This window comes from Hemiscyllium ocellatum, chromosome 32 (assembly GCF_020745735.1).
Source record: "Hemiscyllium ocellatum isolate sHemOce1 chromosome 32, sHemOce1.pat.X.cur, whole genome shotgun sequence".
In the NCBI taxonomy this organism is placed as follows: Eukaryota; Metazoa; Chordata; class Chondrichthyes; order Orectolobiformes; family Hemiscylliidae; genus Hemiscyllium; species Hemiscyllium ocellatum.
In genome coordinates, this window is record NC_083432.1 from 44,865,276 (window position 1) to 44,880,072 (window position 14,797).

General features: G+C 39.1%; 1 protein-coding gene across 1 annotated transcript in view; it reads right to left on the reverse strand.

Annotated features, from left to right (window-relative positions):
* LOC132830802 (CDGSH iron-sulfur domain-containing protein 3, mitochondrial-like) overlaps positions 1–14,797 on the reverse strand; it is an 81,130-nt gene that overhangs the window by 26,783 nt on the left and 39,550 nt on the right. Inside the window, exon 2 of the mRNA XM_060848660.1 lies at positions 1,885–2,016. Coding sequence (XP_060704643.1) covers positions 1,885–2,016 — 132 coding nt within the window. The remainder of the gene's footprint in view (positions 1–1,884; positions 2,017–14,797) is intronic.

A 14,797-nucleotide genomic window follows, 5' to 3' on the forward strand; every position in this document is an offset into this window, starting at 1 on the left:
AAAACAGCCCCAGCCTGTTCAGCCTCTCCCTGTAGCTCAGATCCTCCAACCCTGGCAGCATCCTTGTAAATCTTTTCTGAACCCTTTCAAGTTTCACAACATCTTTCCGATAGGAAGGAGACCAGAATTGCATGCAATATTCCAACAGTGGCGTGACGCAGCATGACCTCCCAACTCCTGTACTCAATACCCTGACCAATAAAAGAAAGCATACTCAATGCCTTCTTCACTATTTTACCTACCTGAGACTCCACTTTCAAGGAGCTATGAACCTGAACTCCAAGGTCTCTTTATTCAGCAACACTCCCTCGGACCTTACCATTAAGTGTATAAGTCCTGCTAAGATTTTCTTTCCTACAATGCTGCACCTCGCATTTATCTGAATTAAACTCCATCTGCCAGTTCTCAGCCCATTGGTCCATCTAGTCAAGATCCTGTTGTAATTGAGGTAACCCACTACACCTCCAATTTTGGTGTCATCTGCAAACTTACTAACTAAATGTGAATGTGATTTTTTTCTTGACAAAGAAAATAACTCGTTAAAATGTTGTACAATCATAATACTGAGTGAAAACCATCTGTGGCATAAAATGACCATTAGGAAATTGAGAGGTACCATATATATTGAGAATACAGCTATACAGAGAGAGTGCGTAAGAGACATACAGACACATACAGAGGGAGAGTAAGCAAGCGTGACAGTGAGAATAAACCAGCATTATAAAACAAAAATCAACTTGTTCACTTCCCTGTAATTCAAGGAATGGAACCTCTCACCTTGATTTGGTTGGGTTCCACATATGACTCCCACTTCAACAATGAAAACTTGTATTTATGTAGCACCTTTAATGTAGTAAAATGTCCCAAAGCAATATGGATGTCTCCAAATGGTTTCTGAAGAGGCCGAGTAAACAGATGCCACAAGGCCCAAAGCCATAGATGTTCCCACATCCGGAAAACAAACGTACAAAAAATAGTGCTGAAAATGTGTTGCTGGTTAAAGCGCAGCAAATCAGGCAGCATCCAAGGAGCAGGAGAATTGACGTTTTGGGCATAAGCCCTTCATCAGGAATGAGGAAAGTGTGTCCAGCAGGCTAAGATAAAAGGTAGGGAGGAGGGACTTGGGGGAGGGGCGATGGAGATGTGATAGGTGGAAGGAGGTCAAGGTGAGGGTGATAGGCCGGAGTGGGGTGGGGGCGGAGAGGTCAGGAATAAGATTAAAGGTTAGGAGGGCGGTGCTGAGTTCGAGGGAATCAACTGAGACAAGGTGGGGGGAGGGGAAATGAGGAAACTGGACATAAAATAGTGTTTGGTACAAGTTCAATAAAACCAGTAATGTCCTGGGCCCTGGTCAAGAGTTTTCTGTGTCCTGGAGTGTCCAAAAAATAAACTGTTATTTTGTCAGAAAAAGTGGCCTGTCATTTCAGTGGAAATTCTTTGAAGGAAGCACTGATGGCTGACTGTGATGAAGTTTGAGTGTTCACACCAGCCTAACTGAGGGTTGAGGTTAATTTTTGAACTTGTTAAACAGTGAAGCAGGTTAGTAGCAGAGCAAGTTAAATTTTCCACCTTTTTCTAGTTAAGGGTCAATTCTAAGAGCCTTGTGCTAATGTTTGGACCACATTCAGCTGGGAAAATATCCATACATTTTGAATGGATGGAAAATTGTGGCTGGAAAAACCTAGGAATTCCTGAATTGCACAGCCAGTGAGTAAGGCAGCACCAACTTAGAAAGCTGCCCAGTCAGCTTGTACCCATATTAATGTTTAATATGCTCATGTTTGGAGTAATGTCTGACCTGCTCTGAACTCACAAAGCACCCTGTGTCCATAACCGATGCCACAAGTAACTAAACAGTTTCAAATAAGAACAGTGAATAAATACCTGTTTTTTGCTACGTCCACAAGCACACCAAGAGTAGAGCTTCGCTGCTTGGAGCTCTGCCTCAAAAGGATGTTTGGCTGCAATGACAGCTTTCTTTGATGTATTCGCGGCGTAGTACCTGTGACTTCTCATCTGTACGTAGATGGAGAAAAAAGGAAGTGAAATGCTGGTTGATGCTGGAAGAATTCTAATTACTTTTGTTTGGCACGTTTACCAATTGACAGCCAATGTACCCGTGATGCAGAGCTTTCCCTTGTCGCAATAATTGCCCACAGAGCAAGATTTTATTGAGCAGTTCGGATCCTGCCTCTGTTCTTACTAAATTATTTATTGATATGGCAATATATTAGAAATGTGTAAAAACCTCCTCAGTGCAAAGCCTTAAAAGAAAACGGATTATTTACAACCAGTTGTTTATTTTGCAGGTTTTCTCAAAGATTGGCCTCAGTTAGGTTGTGAAATATTGTGTTGACAGAATTCTAAATTTTAAACAGCAAATTCTGAAGAAGCACAGGTTCTGCCAACTTCTGTTGTTCCTGTTTTACAGGATGCACTATTGTGGAGATGCCGGTGTTGGACTGGGGTGGACAAAGTTAAAAATCACACAACACCAGTTTATGGTCCAAGAGGTTGATTTCGAAGCACTAGTTTTCGGAATGCTGCTCCTTCATCAGGTGGTTGTCAGGTAAACTTGTGGGACTATAACCTGGTGTTGTGTTATTTTCAACTTTATAGGATGCAGACACATGTATAGGTGGTGATGTGATGAAAGTGGAGGATACTCAGTAAACAAGAACAGGAGGAACACACAAAGATCTAGGGGGCTGTGGGGTTGGTGGAAATTACAAGGATAGGGAGGAGCAAAGCTAGGAAGGAATTTCAAAGAAAGATGAGAATTTAGGTTTGAGGAATAGCCAGACCAGAGTCAGCTAAGGTTTACCTTCCAAAACTGTATCCACTGATCCCTCAGGGTAAGACAGACCTGTACAAAAGTCAGGAAAAATTTGGAGTACCCTGATGAAATCATGGAAACATTGAATATAGCACCAGGAGCAGGCCATTCAGCCCTTCGAGCCTGCTCCATCACTCATGGCTGATCATCTAACTCTCTAGGAGAAAGTGAGGTCTGCAGATGCTGGAGATCAGAGCTGAAAATGTGTTGCTGGTTAAAGCACAGCAGGTTAGGCAGCATCCAAGGAACAGGAAATTCAACGTTTCGGGCCAGAGCCCTTCATCAGGAATCTTTCTGATGAAGGGCTCTGGCCCGAAACGTCGAATTTCCTGTTCCTTGGATGCTGCCTAACCTGCTGTGCTTTAACCAGCAACACATTTTCAGCATCTAACTCTCTACCTTGTTCCTGCTTTCTCCACAAACCCTTAGAACGTTTTAATCCTAAGAATTATAAAACTATAAATCATTACCTTTTGGAGTGATCCTTTTCTTTCCTAAAAGAAACAAGTAACGTACTTCCATGTTCACACTATTGGATTACTGCCAGTCTCCATAAATGAAATAATTAATCTACACTGAATAATTAGTGAATCTTAACTTGTGGATGCTCGCTTACATTTTTGTTTCTGTCGTTTTGTGTGACTTTTACTGCAGATCCAGCCATTTTATCTAAATCTGTGTTCTGACCTAATTGGTGCCCAAAACATTTTCTGTGTTGATAATGTCTGTAACTTGTTTGCTTTATTGATGTTGGCAATGGTTAGGCATTACCATACTTTGGTCTTCTAAATCCCTCTATATCTTGGTATTTATATTTTGCCTTGTTTCTGAACTCTGGAATTACCTAGCTTATCCCGATCCCATCAGGATCTGTTTTAAACAGTCTTCTCAGCGACTAATTTTCCAATTTTCATTCAATCACCTTTTTCAATTTTCTACTTAGATATGCATTTCCCCAACTCCTTTTCCTCCTCTCTGAATCATCTCAGGATATTCTACATTAAAAGGAGGAAGCAGTGCAGAAAGAGACGGATTCAGGCAGTGATGATTTTCATTTGCCAAAGACAATTTTAAAATTCTGCCTACATTATATTGGAAATAATCCAAAATTCTACTTCTTGCTTTGCTTTACAGTGTTGTTTAGTTCTACATGTCTCATGAAAACCACCTTTCCAAATCCCACTGCATTTGCTTGATTTACAACACTGTCCAATAGTGAGAACCAACTTCACCCACTTTATAAATTATTATAAAGTTAAAAATCATTCAAAGATTGTGGAATTCTCAAAATGTCAGTAGTTGCTGCAATTTCTCTTAAGTTTGCAATCTTAATCCTTACGAGACATAGCAAAGGTAAGTATTGCTATAGCCAATGATTAGCAATAGTATCATTCATCAGGTATGACAGTAAAGGGAATTTAATGACAAAAACAAAAATCCTTTTTTCTAAATGCTGTTAATGTAACTTATTTTGCTATAATACTGTGTTTATTTATAGGTTTCTATTTGCACTACTTTTGTTGCATTAATTTCCTAAAATGTTACGACTTTTAATTGTTCTGGATAGTCACAGAGCAATGCCATGCCACATCCATGTGCTTTTGGGATGAATTGGGTAAACTCAGATTTCAGTCTTTTCGAATCGGAAATAACCCCTTTCCCCGCGGGTAGGTGCATGGTGGGGGAGCAATTTTAGAGATTTAATCAAGGTTCAACATCAGGAATGGCTTTGTAAAGTAAATAATGAGAAATTGTTTCCAGTAGTAGAATGGGTGATTCCCAGGGGATATAAACTTAACTGGATCAAAATCCTGGACAGCCGCCTGCACAAGATTGTGGGTCTATCTGTAGCATGTGGATGACAGCAGTTCAAGAAGGCAACTCACCCCCACCTTCTCAAAGACAATGAGGGATTCACAATAAAAGCTGGCCCAGCCAGGAAAGTCCACGGCCCTTGAATGAAGAAAATCATGGTGATTGGTTCAATAATCAGAGGTGAGATGAGGAATCTTTTATATGGTGAATTGTTGTGGCCTGAAATGAGTAGCTTGAAAGGGCTGTGGAAGCTGATTGATTAGTAATATCCAAATAGGATTGGGAATAAATACTCGAAAGAAAAGAATATTGAAGTATGGCAAGAGTATAGAGGAGTGGACTAATTTGATAGCTCTTTTGAAATTTGTTATAAAAAAGATACTAGAATACTGAACCAAAATAGAAAAAAGCAGAAATACTTAATAAGCCATGACATATACACATCTTGATGACAGCAGTCAAGTTGCGCCATTACAATATCAAACAATTGCAATAATCATAAGTGCGGGGATCGGGATGAACTCAATAGTCAGAAAGTGATTCAGTAGAGGCTAATTCATCAGAACAATCTGTGAAGTCAATAAGTTCAGTTCACACTGGTGTTTGGGAGAATAACATGTTACAGCTTGCCCCCAAACTGCAGTCGGGCACAATGGAGTTGTTTGGTAAAGTGGTTACCTACTCTGCATTTAGCTTTCAAAGGATATGCTCCTCTGTTCCCTACTTCACAGGTTGGCCATTTACATTGCTGTCTCATGTGGAAAGTGTATTTGGAATCCAATAACACAGTGGGAAGAAGTGATGGAGACACAGGTGCTCTAACTCTTAGCAGGAGAGTAGCATGAATCAGTCTGTTGCACAATTTATTTGAAAAGTGAGCTTGAAGAAAGAAGTGGGAGGTGGGGTGATGATAGGGTAGGTGGCCGGGGTGGGGGGTCCTAATGTTGGAAATTGCAGAAAATGCTTAAGATATGGTAAATATGGAACATGACAAGGTAGTTGGTCAGGACTAGAATTTTAAAGTTGTAAGGAGAGTGAGCGACAGAAATTGGAAAAAAATGGATGGATTTAGCCAAGGGTCTTTTTGATTATTTTTCAGGAAAGCTACTTTGACTTATTAGAGCAAATGTGACAGATGGCAAAGCTAGATGCACAGAAGCCGGAGAGTCTTCGGAGGTTGCAGGATGGAAAGAGTCTTGAGGAGACGCTTCTTGAAGTAAGTTAGTGATTTATATATCTAAAGAAATATATACAATTAAAATTAAGTTAACATTAATTAGCTCCATCAAGCATGCAAGTGCAAAAGCTTAAAATAAGTCTAACAGAATCTGTGGTAGGAATAATAATTCATGTTTTGAATTCGATAAGACATCCTTGGAACTGATGAGAGGTGGAAAAGTGATGCATCTTATGTTTTTCAATGATTGACAGCCACTTTTGTATTTGTCCAGAGATGATGTTACAGCAATGAATGTTTCACTAAATGTCATTATGACCCTTTTTCAAACCTATATAACCATGTACATTATCAAATTGATACTGAGTCTGTGTTTTGGTAATTAATCAATGAACTATAATTGTCTTTGAACTGCTCTTTTAGCAAAGGATTATGTAGCTTTAGTGTGCTGGAGGGGTATTGGTAAAACAAGTTCCTGTCTTATACTTCTTATAACTCTTGAATTGATTCTAAGCCAACAAATCACTATTGAAGCAAGTATTTTCTATTTTGACTGATATTTATTTAGCATAATGATAATTCACTAAGAAGTAAAGCATCCAACAAATTGGTAGTTATCAATAGGTTGGAAATAATATGCCTTGGGGGATTGTGGGTCAAATACAGGATTGAACTTAGCCTGGACTGATGAGATAAAACACTTCCCGTTGAAATCCATGAAGACACTAAAATGGCTGAGTCACAATCTAGTGCTTAGTGATTGACAGACTACGGCACTATGTTACCTATGTACGATTCTGCAAACATAGTCAGGGCAGGAAATGAACATGCTCATTCTAATCTCGGAGTGTAGGAATTTTAGGGGTTGGGGTGAATTAAACAGATTTCAAAACTGAAGGTCAAATAACCTGTAATTAGAGTCATAGAAATGTACAGCATGGAAACAGCCACTTTGGTCCACTTGTCCATGTCGACCAGATATCCTAACCTAATCTAGTCTCATTTACCAGCATTTGGCCCATATCCCTCTAAACCCTTCCTATCCATATACCCATCCAGTGATGAATAAAGGCTTTGGGGATTGTCATGTTTACCTTTAGGAGAGAAGTAAAGGGAAAAAAATAGGATGGTTAATTGAAGGGAAATAGTTGTGTTGTGATTCTTGCCTATAATGTATCAGCACATTGCGGCTTACTTAAGCACAATGCTTATTTATTCAGCCTTGTTCAATGGAATTACTTTTAAATTATCCATTTGCTTTCCACTAAGAAAATAATACATAGTTCAGAAAAATGCCTTTGGCCTTCGAATGTTTGACTCTCTAAGTTTATTATTCCAATATTAGCTTATTATTATCTTTTCAACCAGTGACCCTAATATTTGAACTACAGATCATTTATAAAGAAGTGAACTTTTTGCTACAGGTTGTGTACATTCCAAAATGAGTGAAAGAGAGGCAGGAAAACTCAATTTATTGAATGACTATAGAACGAGAAGAGGGTATAGAGTCATAGAGTCATAGAGATGTACAGCATGGAAACAGACCCTTCGGTCCAACCCATCCATGTCGACCAGATATCCCAACTCAATCTAGTCCCACCTGCCAGCACCCGGCCTATATCCCTCCAAACCCTTCCTATTCATATACACATCCAAATGCCTCTTAAATGTTGTAATTATACCAGCCTCCACCACATCCTCTGTCAGCTCATTCCATACACATACTACCCTCTGCGTGTAAAAGTTGCCCCTTAGGTCTCTTTTATATCTTGCCCCTCTCACCCTAAACCTATGCCCTCTAGTCTGGACTCCCCGACCCCAAGGAAAAGACTTTGCCTATTTATCCTGTCCATGCCCCTCATAATTTTGTAAACCTCTATGAGATCACCCCTCAGCCTCCGATGCTCCAGGGAAAACAGCCCCAGCCTGTTTAGCTTCTCCCTGTAGCTCAAATCCTCCAACCCTGGCAACATCCTTGTAAATCTTTTCTGAACCCTTTCAAGTTTCACAACATCTTTCCAATAGGAAGGAGACCAGAACTGCATGCAGTATTCCAACAGTGGCCTAACCAATGTCCTGTACAGCCGCAACATGACCTCCCAACTCCTGTACTCAATACTCTGACTAATAAAGGAAAGCATACCAAATGCCTTCTTCACTATCCTATCTACCTGCGACTCCGCTTTCAAGGAGCTATGAACCTGCACTCCAAAGTCTCGGTGTTCAGCAACACTCCCTAGGACCTTACCATTAATGCACGTTGGATGAATTCTTTGTTAGTGCCAGGCCAAATTCAAAATGTCGACAGTGGAGTGAAAGAGCAACTGTGACTGGCAAAAGGAGAATATGAAAATAGAATGGTAAAAAGAACACAAGAATTTCTGTATATAGTATAGTATTCAGGGTAATAGGAGGTGGGTTGGGCTAATTAAGAGAAAAGAGCGTGTGAATTGCTAGGGGGCACAAGGCAAAGCTAGAATACTTAATGAGCACTTTGCATTGGTGTTTAATAACGGAAAAAAAGGTGCTGACAAAATATCAGTAGAAGTAATAAAAATTGATCAGAAGGTGATACTGAAAAAGCTGACTATGGTAAGAGTGGAATTTGCATCCCATGTTGCTTAAAGGACGTGGCATTGGAGTTTGTAGAATGTCTTACTGCAGGCTTCTAATCTTTGCTGTATTGGGTAGGCTCCAGATGATTGAGGATTGGGAAATGTGACACCAGAGGGCTTTCCTAGCCACTAAAGGTTGGCCAGTTTTAAAACCACTGAGTAAAGATTTAGAAATAATCGTGGGGAAAAACAAATCAACAGGCACTTGTAAAGGTATCAGTTAAATAACAAACACCAGCATGAAGTCCTGAATGGCATGTCATGTTTGACTAACCTGATTGGATGATATGGAGGTGCCTATGTTGGACTGGGGTAGACAAAGTCAGAAGTCGCATAACACCAGGTTACAATCCAACAGGTTTTGGTGAAATCACAAGCTTTCAGGGCATTGCTCCTTTGTCAGGTGAAGTCACCTGATGAAGGAGCAGCACTCTGAAAACTTTCCATTTCAAATAAACCTGATGGACTATAACCTGGTAACCTGACTGAATATTTTGAAGTAAGAGTAGATTGAAGGGAAAACAATGGATATTGACAATGTAGATTTTAAGAAAACAATTAACCAAGTACTTTATAAAGGACTGGTTAAAAAATATATGAGGAATAGGAGAGTCATTGTTAATTTGGATTAAAAATGGGCCTAAGGACAAAACAGTGAATGGTGCTATGTTGTTGTTTCTTAGACTGAAGAATGTTAAACAGTGGTGATCTGACATCACTGCTAGGTCAACTGCTCTTTTTGATGCATTAAATGATATGAATATTGGAGGATAAAGCAAAATTTCACAATTTGCTTATTCCGAACTTGGAGAAGTAGCTGACAATGAGGATCACAGCGATTAGTTCCAACTGGGCATCAATAGGCTCACCAAATGGGCAGACAATGAGGTCTGCAGATGCTGGAGATCAGAGTTGAGAGTGTGTTGCTGGAAAAGCAGGGAGGCGTGATCTGAGGGGCAGGAAAATCAAAGTATCAGGCCAGAGCCAATCATCAGGAAGGGAGCCTTGATGAATGGCTCTGGCCCGAAACTTTGATTTTCTTGCTCCTTGGATCACGTCTGACCTGCTGTGCTTTTCCAGCAACACACTCTCAACTCACTAAATGGGCAGATGTGTCATATAGAATACAGTACAGAGAATGTACAATAATGGAACGTTTCCATGGATTAGCACCGTTCTCCTTAGAAAAGAGGACATTAATGGGAAAATTTATTGAGGTATGCAAGATTATGACATGTTTAGATTAAGCAGACATAAGCAAAGCTGTTTCTATTACCTGGTGGTACAATGACTGTGTGTCAGAATGTAGTGTTTTGGGCAAGATTGGCCGGGAATATGTGAGTAAGAAGCTTTTTATGCAGTAAGCAGTAATGGTGTTGAACTCACTGCCTGTAAAGGTGATGGCAATTGAGACAGGGTGATTTCAGAAGAAAGTTGAAAGAAATAAAAATGTAAGTGTACAGGATAGAGTGGATGAAATGGAACTATGCCTGCAATTAGATTTTTATACATAGAATTAGCATGGCGCTTCTGTTGTGCCTTGTTACTGTGAAGTTTTGCACTCCACTAATTAATCTATTGAGGTACTGTAATTCAACTGGTTTAATCTTTCATATGCATACACAATCTGTCTCATATCTTAATTCTTACTGTCACAATGTTTCAATAAAGCTTTTAATGTTTGCATTTGTACGTAAATATTTTCTTATTGCACTTGGTAAACCAAACACATTCCTCAAAATGTTTTTGGACTCAAGTTCACAATTTATTTCCAAAATAAACTGACATTTCTATTGCCCAAAATCATTTCAATAATATTTAAAAATGCAATAGTTGTAAACTTTGAAATAATCTGATACAATTTATCCACTGATTTGTCTTTTATATTTTTTGGCATCTCAGATCAAAATTTTAATTGCAGGTCTGGCAGGATCTGCACTCTGAATGTGTACAAAGTGCACTCATCATCTGGATCTATCAAACCCAAATACTGTTGAAATTCCAGCTGTTAGGTTTTTTAAAATAAAAGCTTAATGGATAGAATTTTGAAGGTAAGGGACTAATTGTTTTGTTGATGGTTATAAAATGTAAACATATTAATTACTATCAGATATGAAACAGATCCATGTGCAAGAAGCAAATGTTTTCTGCTAACTTGTTAGAAAGTTATAAACACATGCTGTCAGATCCAGGAATTTCTTGCAATTACCAGTGAAGATATAAAGATGTAAAGGGATATGGGGATAGTGTGGGAAAATAACGTTTAGATAGAAGTTCAGTAATGATCCAATTGAATGGCAGAGTAAACTTGATGGACTGAACAGGCTATGTCCTATGTTCTGTTTCTCTCAATATTGATGGACATTAAAGATTTACCAGTGAACTAAACTCTTTTATTCCATCCACAGGTTTCAGCAAGCATTAGGTCAACCTGAACAGTTCTGACAATCTCAATGGAGGTGCCAGACACTACTGAGTTTTTATATCCAAGAGCACTTCTTTTTTGCTAAACCCTAGCCTACTGTCTAATGGTAATGAAAGCTCACTGTTAAACTCTAATGCTGCTAAATCTCACTCTGCTAACCAGTAATGCTCACTATTTGATATTTACTTTCACCTGGTAAACTTGCATTCCATCTCAGAACTCATCTTTAGCTTATAAAAAGGGATAAACATTAATTACTTAAAGCAATATCCATGCCACACATTATGAATCTTGCATCCGCTTTCATTTCCCAACCTCCTGGCACTGTAAAATGCTATGCTCACATTCATTGTGAGCATGTCCCACTTGTACAAGTTCTCACAAGTATGTAGGTAGAGCCTAAACTTCACACATCCAATGCCCACCACCACCAACCAAACTCTTTTCCTTTACCTTAGGAACTGCTCAGCTTTCCACTTCATCCAATGTGTGTTTATACTTTACGAAATGTGGTTTCATATCCTAACATTTAAATATGCTTTTATTAGTTCTTCTGCATTTTCTTGACAATGAATTTGTTATTCCCATGCTTCCTCAATTACCCTGTCATGACTGTCTTCTATTTTTCTAATTTTTTTTCATTTGCTTGCACAACATTTCAGTTGTTGGTTGTTCATCCAGTTAGATGTTGTCTGCAAGTTGCTGACTTCACCCTCTGCATCTAGGATTCCAGTTTTTAGACTTGTATAATTGAACATGCTTGTAGTCGGTTTCTTCATCCTAATCATTTGATATATGTATGTATGATTTATTTATGTTACAACTTTATTGTCACAATCAAGTGCTCTTTGGCTTGCATCAAAAATATTATAAAGTCTAACTTTGTGTAGATGTTAAAATGTCTTAAACGCCACCTTTGCTTGAATCAGGGTGAATGAATTGGTTAATTATTGTGATTCATTTTAATTTCTAAAGAAGTATTCAAATAAATCTTGCATGAGAAGTTCCTTTGGCTCCTTATTGATTCACTGACTAGTGGAAAAGGTAATTCATCTGCAGTTTGGTCCAGTGATATTACTGTTATGTCTAATTCAGATGGGGGCCTAGGGTTCAAATCTAGCTCCGTGGATAGGGTAAATAGGGTCAGGGAGTCTAGAACTAGAGGGCATAGGTTTAGGGTGAAAGGGGAAAGATATAAAAGAGACCTACAGGGCAACAAAGAGGGTGGTACGGGTATGGAAGGAGTTGTCAGAGGAAGTGGTGGAGGCTAGTACAATTGCAACATTTAAGAGGCATTTGGATGGGTATATGAATAGGAAGGGTTTGGAGGAATACGGGCCGGGTGCTGGCAGGTGGGACTAGATTGGGTTGGGATATCTGGTCGGCATGGACGGGTTGGACTGTTTCCATGCTGTACGCCTCTAAGACTCTATGACATAATACTTAGCTGACATTTTAAACACTAGATAGAGATGCTATCTTTGCATGAGGTGAGAAAGCTATTTTTCCCCCAGACAACATTATTTCAAGTGCATCCACAGAGGATTCTGGTGTATTGGTATCCCTCAACCAACATCACTAAAGTATGTTACCTGGCCATTATCTCATTGCTATTTTTGTGTCCTTACTATGTTCAAATTGGTTGCTGACTTTCCCTCCATGACAATAGTAACTACAGATCAAAACTAATTAATTGTTAATGAAACACTTTGGGACCTCCTGAACGTGCAAGAGAAGTTATTTAAATATGGGGAGTTGATGGCCTGAAAACATTATTGTGAACAATTAATGCAGACACCCAGGTAATGTTTTGCGAGTCCAGGTTCACATTCTGCCATGGCAGATGGCGGAATTTGAATTCAATTTTTAAAAACTCTGGAATTAAAAGTCTAATGATGACTATCCAATGACTATGAAGCCGCAGTCGATTATCAGGTAATCCCATCTGATGACCTTTAGCGAAGGAACCTTCTTGGAAGCTTTCTTGGACTCTTCATGTGGACGCACTGTTTACAAAGGCCCAATAACGTCTCTTCTTCCCCAGGCAGCTGAGGAAATTTGGCATGATGGCAATTACCCGTGCCACCTTTTATAGGTATGCCATCGACAGCATTCTGTCTAGATGTATGGCAACTGTACCATTCAAGATCGGAGACAGTTACAAAGAATGGTGAACTCAGCTCGGACAATCACAAAGGCCAACCTCCCATCTACAGAATACATCTATCAGACCCAGTGTCAAGGAAAGGCCGCCAGCATTTTCAAGGATCCATCCCACCCTGGCGTTGTTTTTCTACAACCTCTACCATCGGGGAGAAGGTACAGAAGCCTGAACACACGCACCAGCCGGTTTCAAAACAGTTTCTACCCTAGTATTATTACAATACTGAATGGACTCACAAACTCTTAAAATTCACCTGTACCTGAGCTTTTGTTTTTGCGGTTGTTTACCTATTATTTACTTATCTATGCTACTTAACTCTGTGTTCTGCCTGGAATGCTTGCAAAACAAAGCTTTTCACTTGGTACATGTGACAATAAATTCAATTCAATTCAAACCTGCCATCTTTAACTTCGTCTTGTCTACACGTGACTCCAGGCCCACAACAATGGGTCTACCCTCTATGCAATTGGGTACGGGCAATAAATGCTGGTCTAGCTGGTGACGCTTACATCTCATTAAAAAATAAGTTTGCTCTTTTGTTTATACTTGCCTACATTTTTAAAATTTGTTCAACTATCCAGTTGAACTTGTTCTGTTGTGGTAAAATGTATTTTTTAGTTTTGAAGTTGCTCACCATAATTGATTTGCTTATCCCTATGCTTTTCCATAGTCCAAATTTTTTTTTAGATTAGACTTACAGTGTGGAAACAGGCCCTTTGGCCCAACAAGCCCACACCGACCTGCCGAAGCGCAACCCACCCATACATTTACCCCTTACCCAACACTACGGGCAACTTAGCTTGACCAATTCACCTGACCCGCACATCTTTGTGACTGTGGGAGGAAACCGGAGCACCCGGAGGAAACCCACGCAGACACGGGGAGAACGTGCAAACTCCACACAGTCAGTCGCCTGAGTCGGGAATTGAACCCGGGTCTATAGGCGCTGTGAGGCAGCAGTGCTAACCACTGTGCCACCGTGCCGCCCACTATGCCACCGGGTACTCAATTCTCCAATGACTGTATGACCAATATTTTGTACACAGTCAACAATATTTCCTACATTTTGTATTCAATGAACTTCCAAATCTTTTGACAACTTCACCATTTTAGGTATATTTCCAGCATTTCATTGTTCCCAAAATGCATTTACATTATTGTGTATTTATTTACCCTCTCTCCTAGGCTGTTGTTAACTTAAATTTATTTATACATAATTTACTGTTGTTCCTAACTTGCTATGATTCAATTTTGATATTACTTCTGTGCTCTGCTGGAGTAATTATTTATTGCACTTAATTCTTATTGTACAACAATAACATGTCAAAATAAACTTTTATACCTGTATTGAGTATTTGCTTAAAATTAAGGATTTTCTACAAATTCACTAATTTCATTCTTTATAATTCCAATATTTTCCTTGTCTACTCATTATGAAAAAGAATTCTCAAACAAAATGCAGAAATTTTAAATTAACATGAAACGTAGCCAGAGCCTGATGGCAAGTTCCCAATAACGTTGTGTCCCATAATCTTTAAAGTATATTGATGCAATATTGGCTAGATATCTTGATAACAACTTCAGTTTGATGTTTCTGTTTGTAATTTCAACCCTAACATACAAAAATGCACTATTCTCGGCTAGAATGATGTTGCAAGAGAACCTATTGATTTCAGTCAATGTAGATCAATTGTATATTAGTCCAGGCATAGATGAAACAAATTACCTGATCTTTTCTGAAATTACAGTTCTGTATTTGCTGCAA